This window comes from Stegodyphus dumicola, chromosome 11, assembly GCF_044657685.1.
Source record: "Stegodyphus dumicola isolate Sdum_Otavi_A_Nest chromosome 11, ASM4465768v1".
NCBI lineage: Eukaryota > Metazoa > Arthropoda > Arachnida > Araneae > Eresidae > Stegodyphus > Stegodyphus dumicola.
This window is the reverse complement of record NC_140778.1, coordinates 152781344-152796114: the sequence shown is the minus strand read 5'-3', so window position 1 is coordinate 152796114 and position 14771 is coordinate 152781344. Positions and strand designations below refer to the sequence as shown.

The window sequence follows — 14771 nt, the reverse complement described above, 5'->3', positions numbered from 1 at the left end:
GCTATCGAAATGTGTATCTGTATGTAAATGAAAAACAATGCGCCTTTGGTGGTAATGTAAAATCTGAAATATTTGAGTTTTTTTATTTTTATTACTACTATTATTGTTGTAAATTTTTGTTGCTATATTATTTTTGTGTTTAAATATTCTTTGTGTAGTTTTCTGTCGGAAGTTTCGCAGAAATACAGTTCAAACTAATCCAATTGAAAAATCTAAATTAGGAGTTGGAATAATCTAAATCTAAATTAGGAGTTGAATTATCCAGAATTGCACTAATTTGAATTATCCAATCCAAACTAATCCAACTTAAAAATTCAAATCAGAAGATTGTATAGTCCTAAATTGAATTATCCTACATTTTGATGATTTGAATTTTTCCAAGTTTTGGTTTTGGCATCGAAATTAGTCCGCATACGACCATTTTCCATGCCGAAGAATCTTTTAAAAAGTAAATAAAAGAAAGTTGCTACTTAATCGGTATGTGTAATATAATGTAGAAAAATCAAATCCAATTAAAGGACAACTTTAATCTAAAATTGTGGTAGTAAAAACGACCCTAGGAACTAAGGATGGTATTAAAAAAATTCATTTAAAATACATTTTTCCCCCTATGATCTATTTTGGCATATAATAAGAGTCTAATATTTCAGGATACATTTCTTTATATAAAATGTCTGGTTTTTTCCTCTAATTATCCTCCTCAATTAAGAAGTTAGAACATTATATCCAAGTTTAAGAAATTACATAGGAAATACATTAATCTTTGCTCGAAGCTCCCCCGTTTCCACGATAAATTTTAACCCTGCTTTAGTGTGGCTATTTTTTCATACGTTCACAAATACTTGTATTGGGGTGCTGAACAACACTAACGCAGGATTAATATAGCGTCAAAAGCATTATCTCGTCGCAATGAATTCTGCCATGAAGTCTCTAATATTATAAATTTAAACCTATTATACGTACTTTTCTTAAACAGTTGTCGAAAGCGGCAGCCATACTCACAGCTCTTCTATTAAGTGACCGTCGTAAGGACTGCCGTATGGCAACATTTTGCGATATAATTATGTGCTGTTTAATCCTTAGAAAACCGAAAACTTCGATTATGCTTAAAATGTCAAAACGCCCGATCCCGTCCATTTCTCGTCCCGTCCATTCCTCTTCCCCTTCATTAACGCACAAGGAGGAGTGAAGATCTCAAATGACATCCTTTGTACTTCTTAACAAAGAATCGTCCATAAGCCTCTTAGGACAATCTGTCTGCAATAAACTAATACAATGTATTTGCTACTGTATACATCACGAAGGAAAGAAAACAACATCGCCATCTTGGCTTTTTCGGACGGTTGTGATCGTTTGAATGAAAGGGCGTCTCGAACGTTTTGGTCTTCAAAGGGTTGAAAAGTGGATACCATGAGAATAAGAATTTTACGAAAATTTCATATATGAATCAACAAACTGAAAACAATCTACAAAAATGTTCAAAGTTTTATTATTACATATAAATATCTAAAACTAACTAAATAAAAATAAATAAAGTATAAATAATTATAAACATAAAATATAAATAAGTATAAATGAATAGAAATAGTACTCATATGGTTACTTTGACGTTTGTTCGAAATATTCAGATAAATTTTCAAAGAAATTAGCATTGCACATCAGGAAAATTTCTTAAATTAACACTAATTTTTAATCCTCAAGTCAGGCAAGGTAAATTCTTATCAAGCTTACAGAACAGATACTGCAATTTTTTTTTTTTTTTTTTTTTTTTTTTTTTTTTGCAGGATAAAAATGAAAAAAAATTGCAAACGTCAGAATAAGATCTTGAAAAGAAAAAGGGCTTTGGACATTCATTTTTAAGATTATTAACAAAGGAAACTTTTCTCGCCAAATTGGTAGCATTACAGAAGTCATTCTTCGGCGCAAAAAATAATTGGGAACTACAGAAAACATTGACTGTTTAAAGATAAAGATGGAAGAGAAGCTAAGCTACCCAAATTGCATTTGAGAAAAGGAAAAATAATGATGGAAATGAAGATAATCGAGATGCGACCAAAAAGCTCATAGAAGAGAAGGGGTACATTGTACTTAGATTTAGATACAGCTTTTATACACTGTTATATAACTTTGTATATGTCATAATAATAAATCTGGTATGTACAACTTAATCATCTTATTTAAAATAACCAGAAGCTGTACCTAATCAGTCGAAATCTTACTGATGGAACGAAACTGAAATTAGAATTGCAATAAATTATTTCTTTTAAAAGAACACGCAAGCAAAGAGCATTTGGTACTTTTCCATTTCGCCGGCGGAAATCTCGCCAAGCAGACTTTATTGGCGACAACATACAATATACACAAACAAAAAATGTCAACGAATGTTACTTAGAGTCATCAAATTTTGAATAACGTAATCCTCCACCCAAACATAGGCACATGGAAGCCCGAATTTTTAATTTCGAATTTCTTTTATTATCTATTTCATATTTTGTATAACTTTAACGAATTTTTGATTAACAAACTCAAGGATATCAAAGCGAGCAATAGCAACGTTGAGCAGAAAAAACATTTTTATCTCCAGCGCGCGAGACTGTCGGTCGGAAATTTTGAAGATATGCTGTTTTCAAATATTTTAGCCCAAAGAAAGATAAGCTCAAAAGCTATCGAAATGTGTATCTGTATGTAAATGAAAAACAATGCGAATAGAATTTTTTATTCTGAAGGCATAAACATTTTAATATCGTTTAAAGTTTTGTAAAAAGCCAATAAATAAAGTATGTGTGTGATTATGGCAAAGCCTCGAGGGCTATCTGCCTAAGGGGAGGGATGCCTTCGTGGAGGGCTTTCTAAGGAAAACTAGCTCGTATACACGTTACACTTGGGGAAAACCACGAAAACGCCCATGCAGCCAGCCCGTTCGCGGGATTTGAACCTCGGACCGAACTAGCAGTGTTCAGCGACTTTACCGCTCAGCCGCTAGTGGGCGCCAATAAATAAAGACAATAAAGATGTTAATTTAAAAATTTACTGTGCTTTCATGGTTCAACATCTTGATTCTCCGGTTTATATCACTTGATCCCAAGTGATCTCATCTCACGTAAACTACATTGCAAAAATCTAATTCTCTCAGTAATTATCTACATTAATTTCAAGTTAAATCTTAATTTGGAATACAAGTTTAAATGCAAGAATTATTTCAATTCCTACGAATAGTTTACTCAGAAATTATGTAAAACCGCAGTCCTTTACTTCGCTAGTGCATTCTCATTAGAATTGACGAATTTAACCTTTGCCTTCGGGTGAGCGGTGTGATTGCATCCTAATTCACTTAATTACCGCGAATGGCCTTAGGGCATAAAATTGAAATATCTGGTAAAATTTCTATGTAATTGTATGCCAGTATTGAAACATCGATCTGATAAGACTTATTTTGAAAGTGAGGCGTAGAAGGTTACCAGCGAGGATATACTGTTTGGCATCAATTGTACCATTACTGGCGACTTTATCGCCTGCCCCGGCAAAACGGAAAAGTACCGAATATTTATAAGCATTTGTATGAGACGTTACAAGATAACGCTCCAGCTTAATCCATAGTTTCTACTTATGTAGTTAGAGGTTAATTTTTAAATGTTTCGTATTAAGATGATGTACACTCCATTTTTCAACTGACCATCAACCAATTAAGAATAGATTGCCAATGTAGAAAAAAGTATAAGATTGTTATGTTATTTTCTTCCTTCACTTTCGTACGGGGTTCATAGATTTGGAGTGAATAACGACAACACTTGATGAAGTATCGAAACATACTTTATTTACCAATATTAATCAAATAGCTTCAAAATCACTTTTGCAGTCGTCGAACTATTATAAACACGCTGACACGTTCAGCGACACAGCCTTCACAATGTCTAGCAATAACGGTGAGGACAGCTTCACTGCAAAGCCCCAGAGTACAGCTCCCAACCCTGCTTAGTCGTTCTCGGAATTCCACGTACTCTCGAGACTCTCCACGCGATGCACTCGACGATACACAAGAGTATAGCTCTCGACTCAGCACAGTCTAAGCCAAAACTCGACGATTCACTAAAAGTAGCACTAATTCTCGATGCACTTGACGACGAACTCGGCGCTAGACTTCGAGACACTCGCTCAATGATTGACTATCAGCTCGCTAGACGAGCCACACACACTAACTGACTGCGGACCAGCAGGTTTCACATAGCTTTCGGCTTGTGTTCGAGAACATTCTGGGCTAAACCGGTAAGAATTCGTTCCAGAAGGTTTTCCATCCGTCCATGGCATATTGCCAATTTTGTCGCCAAATGGGCGATTTCTCGCCAAATATGGAACCCTGCCTTGCCTTGAATTTTATGGCAACCTTAAAACTGCTTTGCGTGGAAGCTGTCTCACCGCACCTGTACATTTCGTAACAATATTGTTACGGTTTTTGTATTGTATTAACTATTTTTAAATAGAATTAATTAAAATTGTTTTATATTACCATGCAATGCAGCACGATACTTATTTGAAGAGAAAGCTACGAAAAAATTAAAAATACAGGAGCACGTGCATTTAGTAAATAAATATCTCGTAACTGTACGCTTTTGCTTTTTCGGGAAAAATCGAGAAAAGACCAGAATATTCCCGTGCACATTTAAAAAACTTATAAAAAGCAGGATCAAAACATCTCAGTTCAGATGTTTAGAAAACTGTTGTTGTTTACTGTAGAGAATTCGCAACGATATCGGATTAGCTTTCTCTACGTTTCTCTATTTTGAATTAAGTTCCGTTGAGCATTTTAGTAGTTTAACAGATAACTACTGTGAGACATCGGGATATTGTACGAATATCTCTAAGAAAATTTAACCTTTTTTTTTATTTGTTGTGATAATAAATTTTATTCACTTTTCATCGGGCTTGTGCATTGTTTTATTTATTGTGATAATAATAAATTTTAGTTACTTTTCATCGGGCTTGTGCATTGTTTTATTTGTTGTGATAATAATAAATTTTATTCACTTTTCATCGGGCTTGTGCATTGTTTTATTTGTTGTGATAATAATAAATTTTATTCACTTTTCATCGGGCTTGTGCATTGTTTTATTTGTTGTGATAATAATAAATTTTATTCACTTTTCATCGGGCTTGTGCATTCAGTTTGTTACGAAGCCGTACGCACGCAGCAATATCACGTACATGGTTGATTATTTGTCATGAGCCAGAGATTTAGGACTTATTATCTGATAAAGTGAAATTAATTTTAAAATAATATCTTAAGAGGGAAAAAAGAACTGTCCCTATTGTGTGCCCAGAATGTTAAAGACAGCAAGTGAAAAACAACAGCGACCAACAGGAAATCTTTTAGACAGCGAAAAACGGGAAAATATTCATTTTTATTAGTATGATCATTTTCCAAGTAATTTTCCAAGTAATACTGACTGCACAGTCAAAATATTTTATTTCTAAACACTGCATATTATTATTATGAGTAATTAGCCCAAATGGGCATTTTGCGTTGATTCACTATAAACGACGAATCACTTTTTAGATTGTTGCCACCAAGTATTAGTGACCTGTATTACATTTACAGAAATTAAATCGTGGAGAATCTGCATAAATCTGCATAATATGTATGTTTCTCGCATCCTGATAAAACAACGGCACCTAGAGCCATCCAATTTTGAATAGAATCCTTCACCGAATATGGACATCTGGAAGACCTAATTTGGAATTTATTTTACTATCGATTTCATACTTTGTAACATTTAAAGAATTTTTGACTAAGAATTTCCACGATTTTCAAGCGAGCAATGGCAATATTGGGCTGACAAAAAAAAAAAAAATTATCTCCAGCGTGCGAGACTGTGTATCAGAAATTCTAAGGATATACTCATTTTAAAATTATTTTGCGGCATTGTTGTTGAATTGAATTTTATGGTTCAAGTGGAATTAGTTTATGGAACATGATCTTTAATAAATAAAGGTAGCACACAAAACGTTAAAAAAACGCCTCTTTGGGGGTGATATAAAATCTGAAAGCTTTGAGATTTTTTTTTTATTCTCGATGTTGTGCTTTTGATAAGAAATCTTGTAAAGTCCTTAAAATAATAGCTTTCATATACATGATTCCAGTTAATTACAGACAAAATTTTTCTTATTCATAGAATCACGTCAAATTACCATTGATAGTTATAAATTTATTCAGAAATTTAAGTGAACCTATCTTTATTCTAAAATGAACAACTAAAAACTTGTCAAAAAGTTTTCAATGCAAGAAAATTCGAACTCTCGAGAATTGTAATATATTTTTAAGCAAAATCATTACCTCTGCAATTCATTCCTTCTTTGGTGAAAAATTTAAAGACTTTCATTCCATAAAATAAGTTCATTGTTAAGTAACATAGAAAACTATTGTTTGATAGATAGAATTTTATAAAATTTGTAATATCCTAGCTAAAGTTTCTCGGAAGCTAAAATACTAAAGAACTGCTTAACGACTATTCTTTAAGTTCTTGTACCGTAAATAACAGTTCCAGAGAAAGGTTAAAATATCCATTATTCCAACTCAAAATTAATTAATATATAGCCCCTCTCGGGCGTAAAAACAGCCTCCACTTAGGTTTAACTAAAAATAGAGAATATAAAACTAACTAAACTTTGATAAAATTATTCATCCAAAGCTACACAGAATCTACTCGCGGATTTGACCCTTCTTTAAGTGTCTGTGTGATTATGGCAAAGCCTCGAGGGCTATCTGCCTAATGGGAGAGATGCCTTCGGGGAAGACTTTCTATAAGAAACTGGCTGTATATACGTTACACATGGCTTGATATCTGACAGTTACATTTTTTAAACTGAATGGTCAAATTTTACTTCACAAAAGGACCAAATTTCTTGATCATTTATGTCAAATCTAGTAAATTAGTAGTAATCACTCTAATATTTATGTCAATGCCATTCATTTAACCTTCAAAAACTAGCAAGACTTTAATTTCCTTCTTCGTTTTAAATGAAAATTCGAGAGAAAAATAAAAGTTCTCTCTGAATCAAGAGCAAATAGTTCTATTAAGTTTTAATTTGAAATCAGCGTCAAAGAATGCTTGAATTCTATAAAAATATTCATCTTTGTTAAAATAGTGTTGATTTCTAAATATTAAACAGATTTCTTTTGGAAAAACAGAAAAATAAATACAGTATACAAAAATAATAACTTAGAAAGAGAAAAATAAAAGTTCTCTCTGAATCAAGAGCAAATAGTTCTATCAAGTTTTAATTTGAAATCAGCATCAAAGAATGCTTGAATTCCGAAAAAATATTCATCTTTGTTAAAATAGTGTTGATTTCTAAATATTAAACAGATTTCTTTTGGAAAAACAGAAAAATAAATACAGTATACAAAAATAATAACTTACGCTGATAAACATAGCACAAACTCGGTCACTGCAAAACACTATTTAATGAAATTCTGTACAGTTATTTAATTTATATTTTAAACCGCTTTGGCAATAAATGCGTAGAATATCTGAGTCATTTTTATCCACGTCATGCAGACGATTCTTTGAAATGATTCTTGCAAAGAGCTCATTAATTTATAAAATTATCTGTTGGAATCTCATTAAAAAGAAAGATATTCGCGAACTGTGTATTTTCATTCTTTGCTTTTTTAGAAATTTCAATTCTGCTAACAATTCTACTTCCTCTCGAAAGAATTTATTGGGTCAAAAATTTTTATTATAAATTTTGTTTAAAATTACTTTAACTCTGAAATGCTCAGCAAAGTGAGATTTTAATTAAGATTCATTTCGCAACATTACCCTAAAAGATCAAACTAACAGTTTTGCAATGCAAATGATGAAATTAAGGAAAACTTTTCAAATTTTCAAGTTTAATATTTCGTTAAAGCTTTAACTTATTTCTAAATACTGGTATCCTGAAAAAAAAAATTGAAATTTTCATTTATCTCTTACGAAAGTAGTTAAAAGACAAAAAAGCTACACCACATTTAATCCAAAAAAAAAAAAAAAAAACTTTGTCTAGTAAACCTTCTTCCTTCCAGATCTTAGCCCCAAAAAATTTTCAGAATTCTCTATAGATTTGAAAAAAACGGAATAGTTTTCCTTTTACAGCGTAATAATTCAAGCAAGAAGAATCTACCTAAAATGTTAGCGAACAAGTTCCAAAGTAAAGGGCTGAAAAAATGTCTTTACAACTCTAGCAGCAAATTGCATTTAGACTTACACCGTTATTACTCATTGTCATACCAGAAAAAAGTCCCCCCAACGTCATCTAGCGTGACATCAATTAATAATGTGCCATCTTTTACCAGTCAGCTGTTTTTTATGCACATTTATCAGGTCTGAGAACTTCTTTTTTTGCTGTCATTAGTAGCATGCATATATATTTCTCTTCCGGAAGATATATCAAGATTTTGTTTGTAGGGAACTTTCTCAAGGACAGAAAAGAATCATTAGGAGATAAGCGAGTAGTTCCATACCAACAATTTCAGCAAAAACCAACTCTTCAGTCGTTTTTTAAGTTTTAAAGAACTTTCACAGAAAGAAATGCACCAGTGAATTCTAAAACATTCATCACTCTTCATCAAACTTGATATGTCCTACACCAATAATAGTACTGAAATAATATTACTATACCTTTATCGTCACCAAACTTTCTACCATTCATTTCTGGGTCCTGAAAAAGATCGACTTCCACTTCCCCCCCCTCACAAAAAAAGAATAGCTAAAATCAGAGATATTAGTTAAAAACTCTGAAAAACGCTAATTTTCGCACTCATTTTTCAGAGTGGCAACACTCTCGCACGCTGGGGATAAGAATCTGCTTTATTTTGATAAGCGTTGCCACTGCTCGCTTTCAAATCGTAGAGTTTATTAATAAACAATTTCGAAGTTTTACGATGGTATAAAAATAGCATTTCCAAACATTAAATACATTATTCCCGATTCCAAAAACTCGTGGGAAGCCATTTCGACTGTTTCCACTTTCGTACGAACTTAATCAGCCGAGATATTAATTAAAAACTCTGAAAACACTAATTTTCGCAATCATTTTTCCGAGTGGCAACAGTCTCGCACGCTGGGGATAAGAATCTGCTTTATTTTTATAAGCGTTGCCACTGCTCGCTTTCAAATCGTAGAGTTTGTTTATAAAAAGTTATTTTATTTGATATAAAAATAGCATTGCCAAACATTAAATACATTATTCAAGATTCCAAAAACTCGTGGGAAGCCATTTCGACTGTTTCTATTTTCGTACGAACTTAATCAGCCGAGATAAATTAAAAACTCTGAAAAACATTAATTTTCGCACTTAGTTTTCCGAGTGGCAACGGTCGCGTTGAATGATAAAAATTCTTTATTTCGAAAAGTGTTGCTACTACTCGCTTTCAAATCGTAGAGTTTGTTAAATCAAAAATTTCGAAGTTTTACAAAATATTTATAAAGAAGAATATTATTTTTATATTTATAAAGAAGAACGTGTGTTTATATGTTTGTTTGCTCGCGTTATTAATTTCTGAAGATTTATGATAAATTTGTTGCCACATTTAATCGCCTAAAATTGAATATAGGTGAAATATTGGAAGGATCTTGAGCAGACAGACGAAAATCGTTAAAAACTGAGTGCCATTGTTGCTAAGAATGAGAGAGAATTTTTTTTTATATATCGACATTTTTATGCGGGTTCCATATCGCATCAGATTGAAGAATGTTTGAGTATGATTTGTATTTTTTTGCATCGTTATTGGAGAAGGATTCCAGCAGTATGGTTCTCTCTGTGGTTAGATACATTACTCTCAATCTAACAAAACTGGCATAGGGTACTTCCGTTAGTAATGAAATATAATCTGCTATAATTTATATGCTGTGAAACGTTTTGATCAACAATTTTTTTATAAACTGAACAGGACAAAATATGAAATGGCTGTCTGAGAAGGACGACTTCGTGAATGACTTTCAGCTAAAATAGCGTTTCAAATGCACAGCAAATTTGGCGATTTCATAATAAGATAATTTCATTTTGGCAACTTTACTCTTGTTGGTATATAACGACATTTTTCTGTCAACTTTATTTTTTGGCTAACAGGAATCAATGGGATTGAGGAATATTTCTCATATATTCACTTTTTCTGACTGTTATTTGTAAATTTTAAACACTTGAAATACAATCCCTCATTTATTTTCATCACCCATATATATATGTTACCGTGAAAGACCGAAATTGGAGAATGTCGACTTTCACCGGAGAATATCAACATTCACCAAATACGTCGGTGAAAGACCGAATATTTCACTACATTCTTGTATATTCGGACCTTCACCGGTGTATGTCGACAATCACAGATATGCTCTGGTGAAAGTCGAAAGGAGAGGAGTATATGTACTTGCTGTCATTGCAAAAGGAAGTGTTCCACAAATAAATGCTGTTCTAAAAGCAAGGGCTTTTTGTACAATTCAAAGTTTCCTAATAGTTTTAAGTTGTTGCAATAAATAAGATTTGAATCACATAATTTAATAAGTTTTTAATTTCTATTATTTTCCTTTCTCATTTTGAATGTACTGTGTATTTTAAGTTCTAATGTTCTTAAGTTCTTATTTTCAGTCTCAAGTGCGTTTTTTCGAGAATGAATTACGGAGAAGAAAATATAATATTCTTATATGTTCAACATTCACCTTTGGCAGATGGTGAATGTCGACATTAACCGGTGTAAGTCAGAAATAAGAGTATTTGGAAAATATTTCGGACATACACCAAGAGACTATGTGAATGTTGACATTCACCGGTGAAAGTCCACATTCTCCAGATTTCGGTGTTTCACCGTAACATATATACTGTTGAATTTTCAACTGTTCTTGAAAGATACATACACACGTGCATAGATTTCTGAAACCGGTCCCAATAACGGAAAAGTTCCCAAATATGTAAGAATCGTAAGAAATTAACATGCAAGTACCATAAGAAGCAATTAATATTGAATTCTGATAAATTCATTTTTTTATCAAAATAACACCAAACAATATTTTATACATATAACCAGACTTCATCAAAATTTTCAATATAATTAATCTGAAACATACACCCTTCGAAAGCGGGATACGTGAATAATATGTTCAGCATTTACCTTGGATACACGCGGGAAACGTTTCTATCCACTTGGACAAAAAATGGCATTTTAATTGCTGTCTCTTTCGCAGGAAGACAAAGTAGGAATATTTTTTCGATTTCATGAATTCTGTACCCATAATGAGAGGGTTAAAATATCTCGAAAGCATGGAAAACAGACTTACAAATATAACGGCTACAAGATTACTATATTAAGTACCATTAATTATGCCTATCAAAGGCAGTACTTCCATTATTATATTATGAGTCATAACAAGTAAAATGCATATTTTCAAATCATCTTATTTAAACTTAAAATAATCGTAATCTCTACATATAATAAAAGAAAGAGTCTGTGTGTGTCTTTCGTTCGCGCTGCGCGTAAGCTAATAGACCCACGGCTACGAAATTTGGTATATAGATGCATCTAGACAAGAGCCAGTGCACCTCGAAGGGTTTTTTTCGAAATTCGAATTAGAATTTTTCTAATTTTATATTTTGTGACGAAATCCCGTCATTTTGAGACATAATGGGCTATAGGAAAGCGAGATTTTACTCTACACATCGTCACGAAACGTAGGCACTTAGCTATTTTACGAACTTAAAATAAATTTCGTGTTTCAATAAATCGATTCAATACGAATTTACGTATTTAACGAAGTGAGCTTAACACCTTTTCAACGGGATTTTTTCTAAAAAAATTTATTTTTAAAAATGTACAGTTTATTTTCTTTGATTTTTGGACGCGTTAAACTTTCATCCTAGCGTCTGCTTTTACAAAAAGAATTTTGGAAAAATTATAATATTTTGTATTTTTAAAAACAAATTTTAAATGAAGCTTCCGAGTACACTTCTCACATCTCACATCTTTAAAAATGTGATTTCGACAACAATTTTCCTGTCTTATTGTTTTTGATATATTTTTGATGAAATCGCATCATTTTAAATAGTTCCATTCTTTTAGAAATATCGGTTTGGCAACAATTTTTCATCGTATTTCTTATGTCACAGTTTTTACGAGATTGGCATATTTCATTGTCATTTATATATAGATAGAATACATTTTTATTGATTTTTTTTTTCTTTCTTTTTTTTTTTTTTTTTTTTTTTTTTTTTTTTTTTTTTTTATAAAGTTGTGCTTCAGAGTAAAATTTTGAGAGGAATTTTTTGTTTTTTGAGTTTCTTTCATGTTATTTTTTGCTTATTTCACTGTTTGTAAGATATTGAAAAGTTTTGCATGACTTTTTTTCTTCAACGGAAAGTTGGTTAATTTTTTATTAGGATAATTAATATTTGTATTAAGGGATACAGCTTATTTCGTTGTAATTTTTTTCTCTTGAAAATATAAGATAAAATATCATTAATTATACTTTGCTTTTCAGAATTTTTTGTTTTTGTATTCTTTTATGTTATTTATTACTCATTTCACCGTTTTTGAGATATTTAAAAGTTTTGAGTGATTTTTTTAGGAAACGAAGTTCTTAATCCCCTTTATACCATTTGAGTTCTTAAGATTTTGCAAAGGGAAGTTGCTTAATTTATTTATTAGGGTAATTAATATTTGTATTAAGGGATATTGCTTATTTCATTGTAATTTTGTTATACGTAATAACTTCTTTTTTGTGAAGTTGTTCTGCAGAGTAAAATTCTACGCAGTTTTTAAATTTAACGTTTGGTGTTTCCCTTCAGCCATTTCTTCGGTATATTTAAAAGCCAGACGAAGGCTGGCAGCGATGCTGCTAATATTACATATAAGTTTTATCAAAATTGTCAAAGTTTTTGTTTGAATCTAATACTTTGATTGGATTTGGAATACATGGAATTACACAACTAAGTAATTTTCAGATTAATCAGTTTGTATCAAATATGCAATATAAAGATATTACTTACAAACGGATGGCACGCTTTCACATGAAGGTCTTCTGCAATTAGTCAGCACAGATGCTGCTTTATGGCACAGATTAATGTCACCAGCATACTCATTAGCAGATGGAAGAACTTTTCTGGAAAGGATTGCTATCCACGGACCACTACTTTGTGTTGCCCCAAGATTTCCAAAAATGCGTCGGATTTTTGCTTGGTTTAAAGATGCTACCAAACTGGTAGCGAATACTTTGACTCTTTCATTAAAAATCACTGTTGGATTCCTTGACTGAATTGCTTGGATTATTGTTCTTGGAAACAAACTCCTTTGTATATAGTGAGGCATATTATGTTTAAGAGAAAAATTTTCCAGAAATATAGAAGAAAATATTATGATTATCAGTGCTACAAGCAGGAATGTTCCGTAAGGTTCTTTGCGGTTTCTTCTCTTGCTTAAATTTTTTCTCGTCTTCTTCAACAACTTATGTCTGTCAAACTTCTTAATAGTCTTTGTTATAACTTCAACTTCCATGTCCCTTTATTAACTATTCCTCAAGGAAATTCAGGATTGCTGGACGAAACTTTAAGAAGATTTTTGCATTCTGAAGTTAGCATTTCTTCTAATATTAGCTTATAAAAACATATTTCGTTTCCATTCCACGGAGATGACAGTACAAATTAAAATATTCTAGAAATATAAATTCTTATTGGTCCAAAGACAGAGTCAAAAGTTCTAACGATATAATAGCATTTATGCTTTCTAATTCACTCAATCCTTTTTAAATAATACTAATAATTTTACTGCTTGAGTCTTCTTAGAAGGAAACTGTTTCCGCATATTATAAACTCTGAATACTTTGACGAAAGCTAATAATATAGGAAGCACATTTCAATCGCCAGCGGCGAAATAAATATCGCAGCTGTGCAGGACACGATATACTGAAGTGGGTGGTTTTACTGTTTAGACGCCAAAGTTACTATTATTCTACGACATCAGTTTTATCTGCGTATCCATCTAATATGTTAACGCTATTCAGCAATTCAAATATCCATTCGTCCTGTGAATTAATTGTAACTAAATTATCAATATTTGATTATCTCTTTGTGCGTGTCTGTAACATCTATATCGCGAATTCGCAAGTTAATTCCCACACGTGTTAAATACTCGTCATTCAGTATCAATAGTTTATGAACACCAGGAAAGTAAAAATAGCATATTATATAAAAAAGGGGAAACAGAAGCATGCAACAGAGATGATAATTATATTAGTAAATTAATTTGAGAGACAAATGACTACACACAGAGCTAGACAAAATGGTAAAAGGTGATTTGACTAGACATAATAAAATTTTTATCCTCGGTTTCGAGGGCCGTAAAAAATCGCCAAATTATCGTTGATGCCAATGCTGCCAAAAAGAACTGCGGCAACCCTAAAAATTGCGGCAAGAAAGGAAGTATAATAGTAAATAACTAAGATTGATGTTTTAATTTAGATGAAATGTTAATCTCATATAATACTTTTTTATTATTATAATTTATACGAAAAAGGCTAAACATGACAGAATGGAAGCGTAAGAGTAAATAACTATTTCAGATCATTATTATAATTTATATAAAAATTGCTGAACATAACTGAATGGATGCCTGCATCGCTATTGCTCTACCGACTTATCACTAAAGCATAATTTCATCTCGTTGGTTGTTCAAACGTAATTTTCTATAATGAATGATGCCTTTTCTTTGAAAATATTCTCGGTAAAGTTCAGAATTGCTCACTTATTTGTTT

General features: G+C 31.8%; 1 protein-coding gene across 3 annotated transcripts in view; it reads right to left on the bottom strand.

Moving 5' to 3' along the window:
* LOC118200168 (beta-1,4-N-acetylgalactosaminyltransferase bre-4-like) overlaps nt 1–14771 on the bottom strand; it is a 594620-nt gene that overhangs the window by 479002 nt on the left and 100847 nt on the right. The window contains exon 1 of one of the 3 annotated variants that reach the window (XM_085827334.1): nt 13012–13531. The exons of the other annotated variants lie outside the window; for them this stretch is intronic. Within the exon in view, the coding sequence (XP_085683460.1) occupies nt 13012–13516 (505 nt within the window). The 5' untranslated portion in view covers nt 13517–13531. Of the gene's footprint in view, nt 1–13011; nt 13532–14771 lie in introns of those variants that run through there. 3 annotated transcript variants of the gene reach the window in all.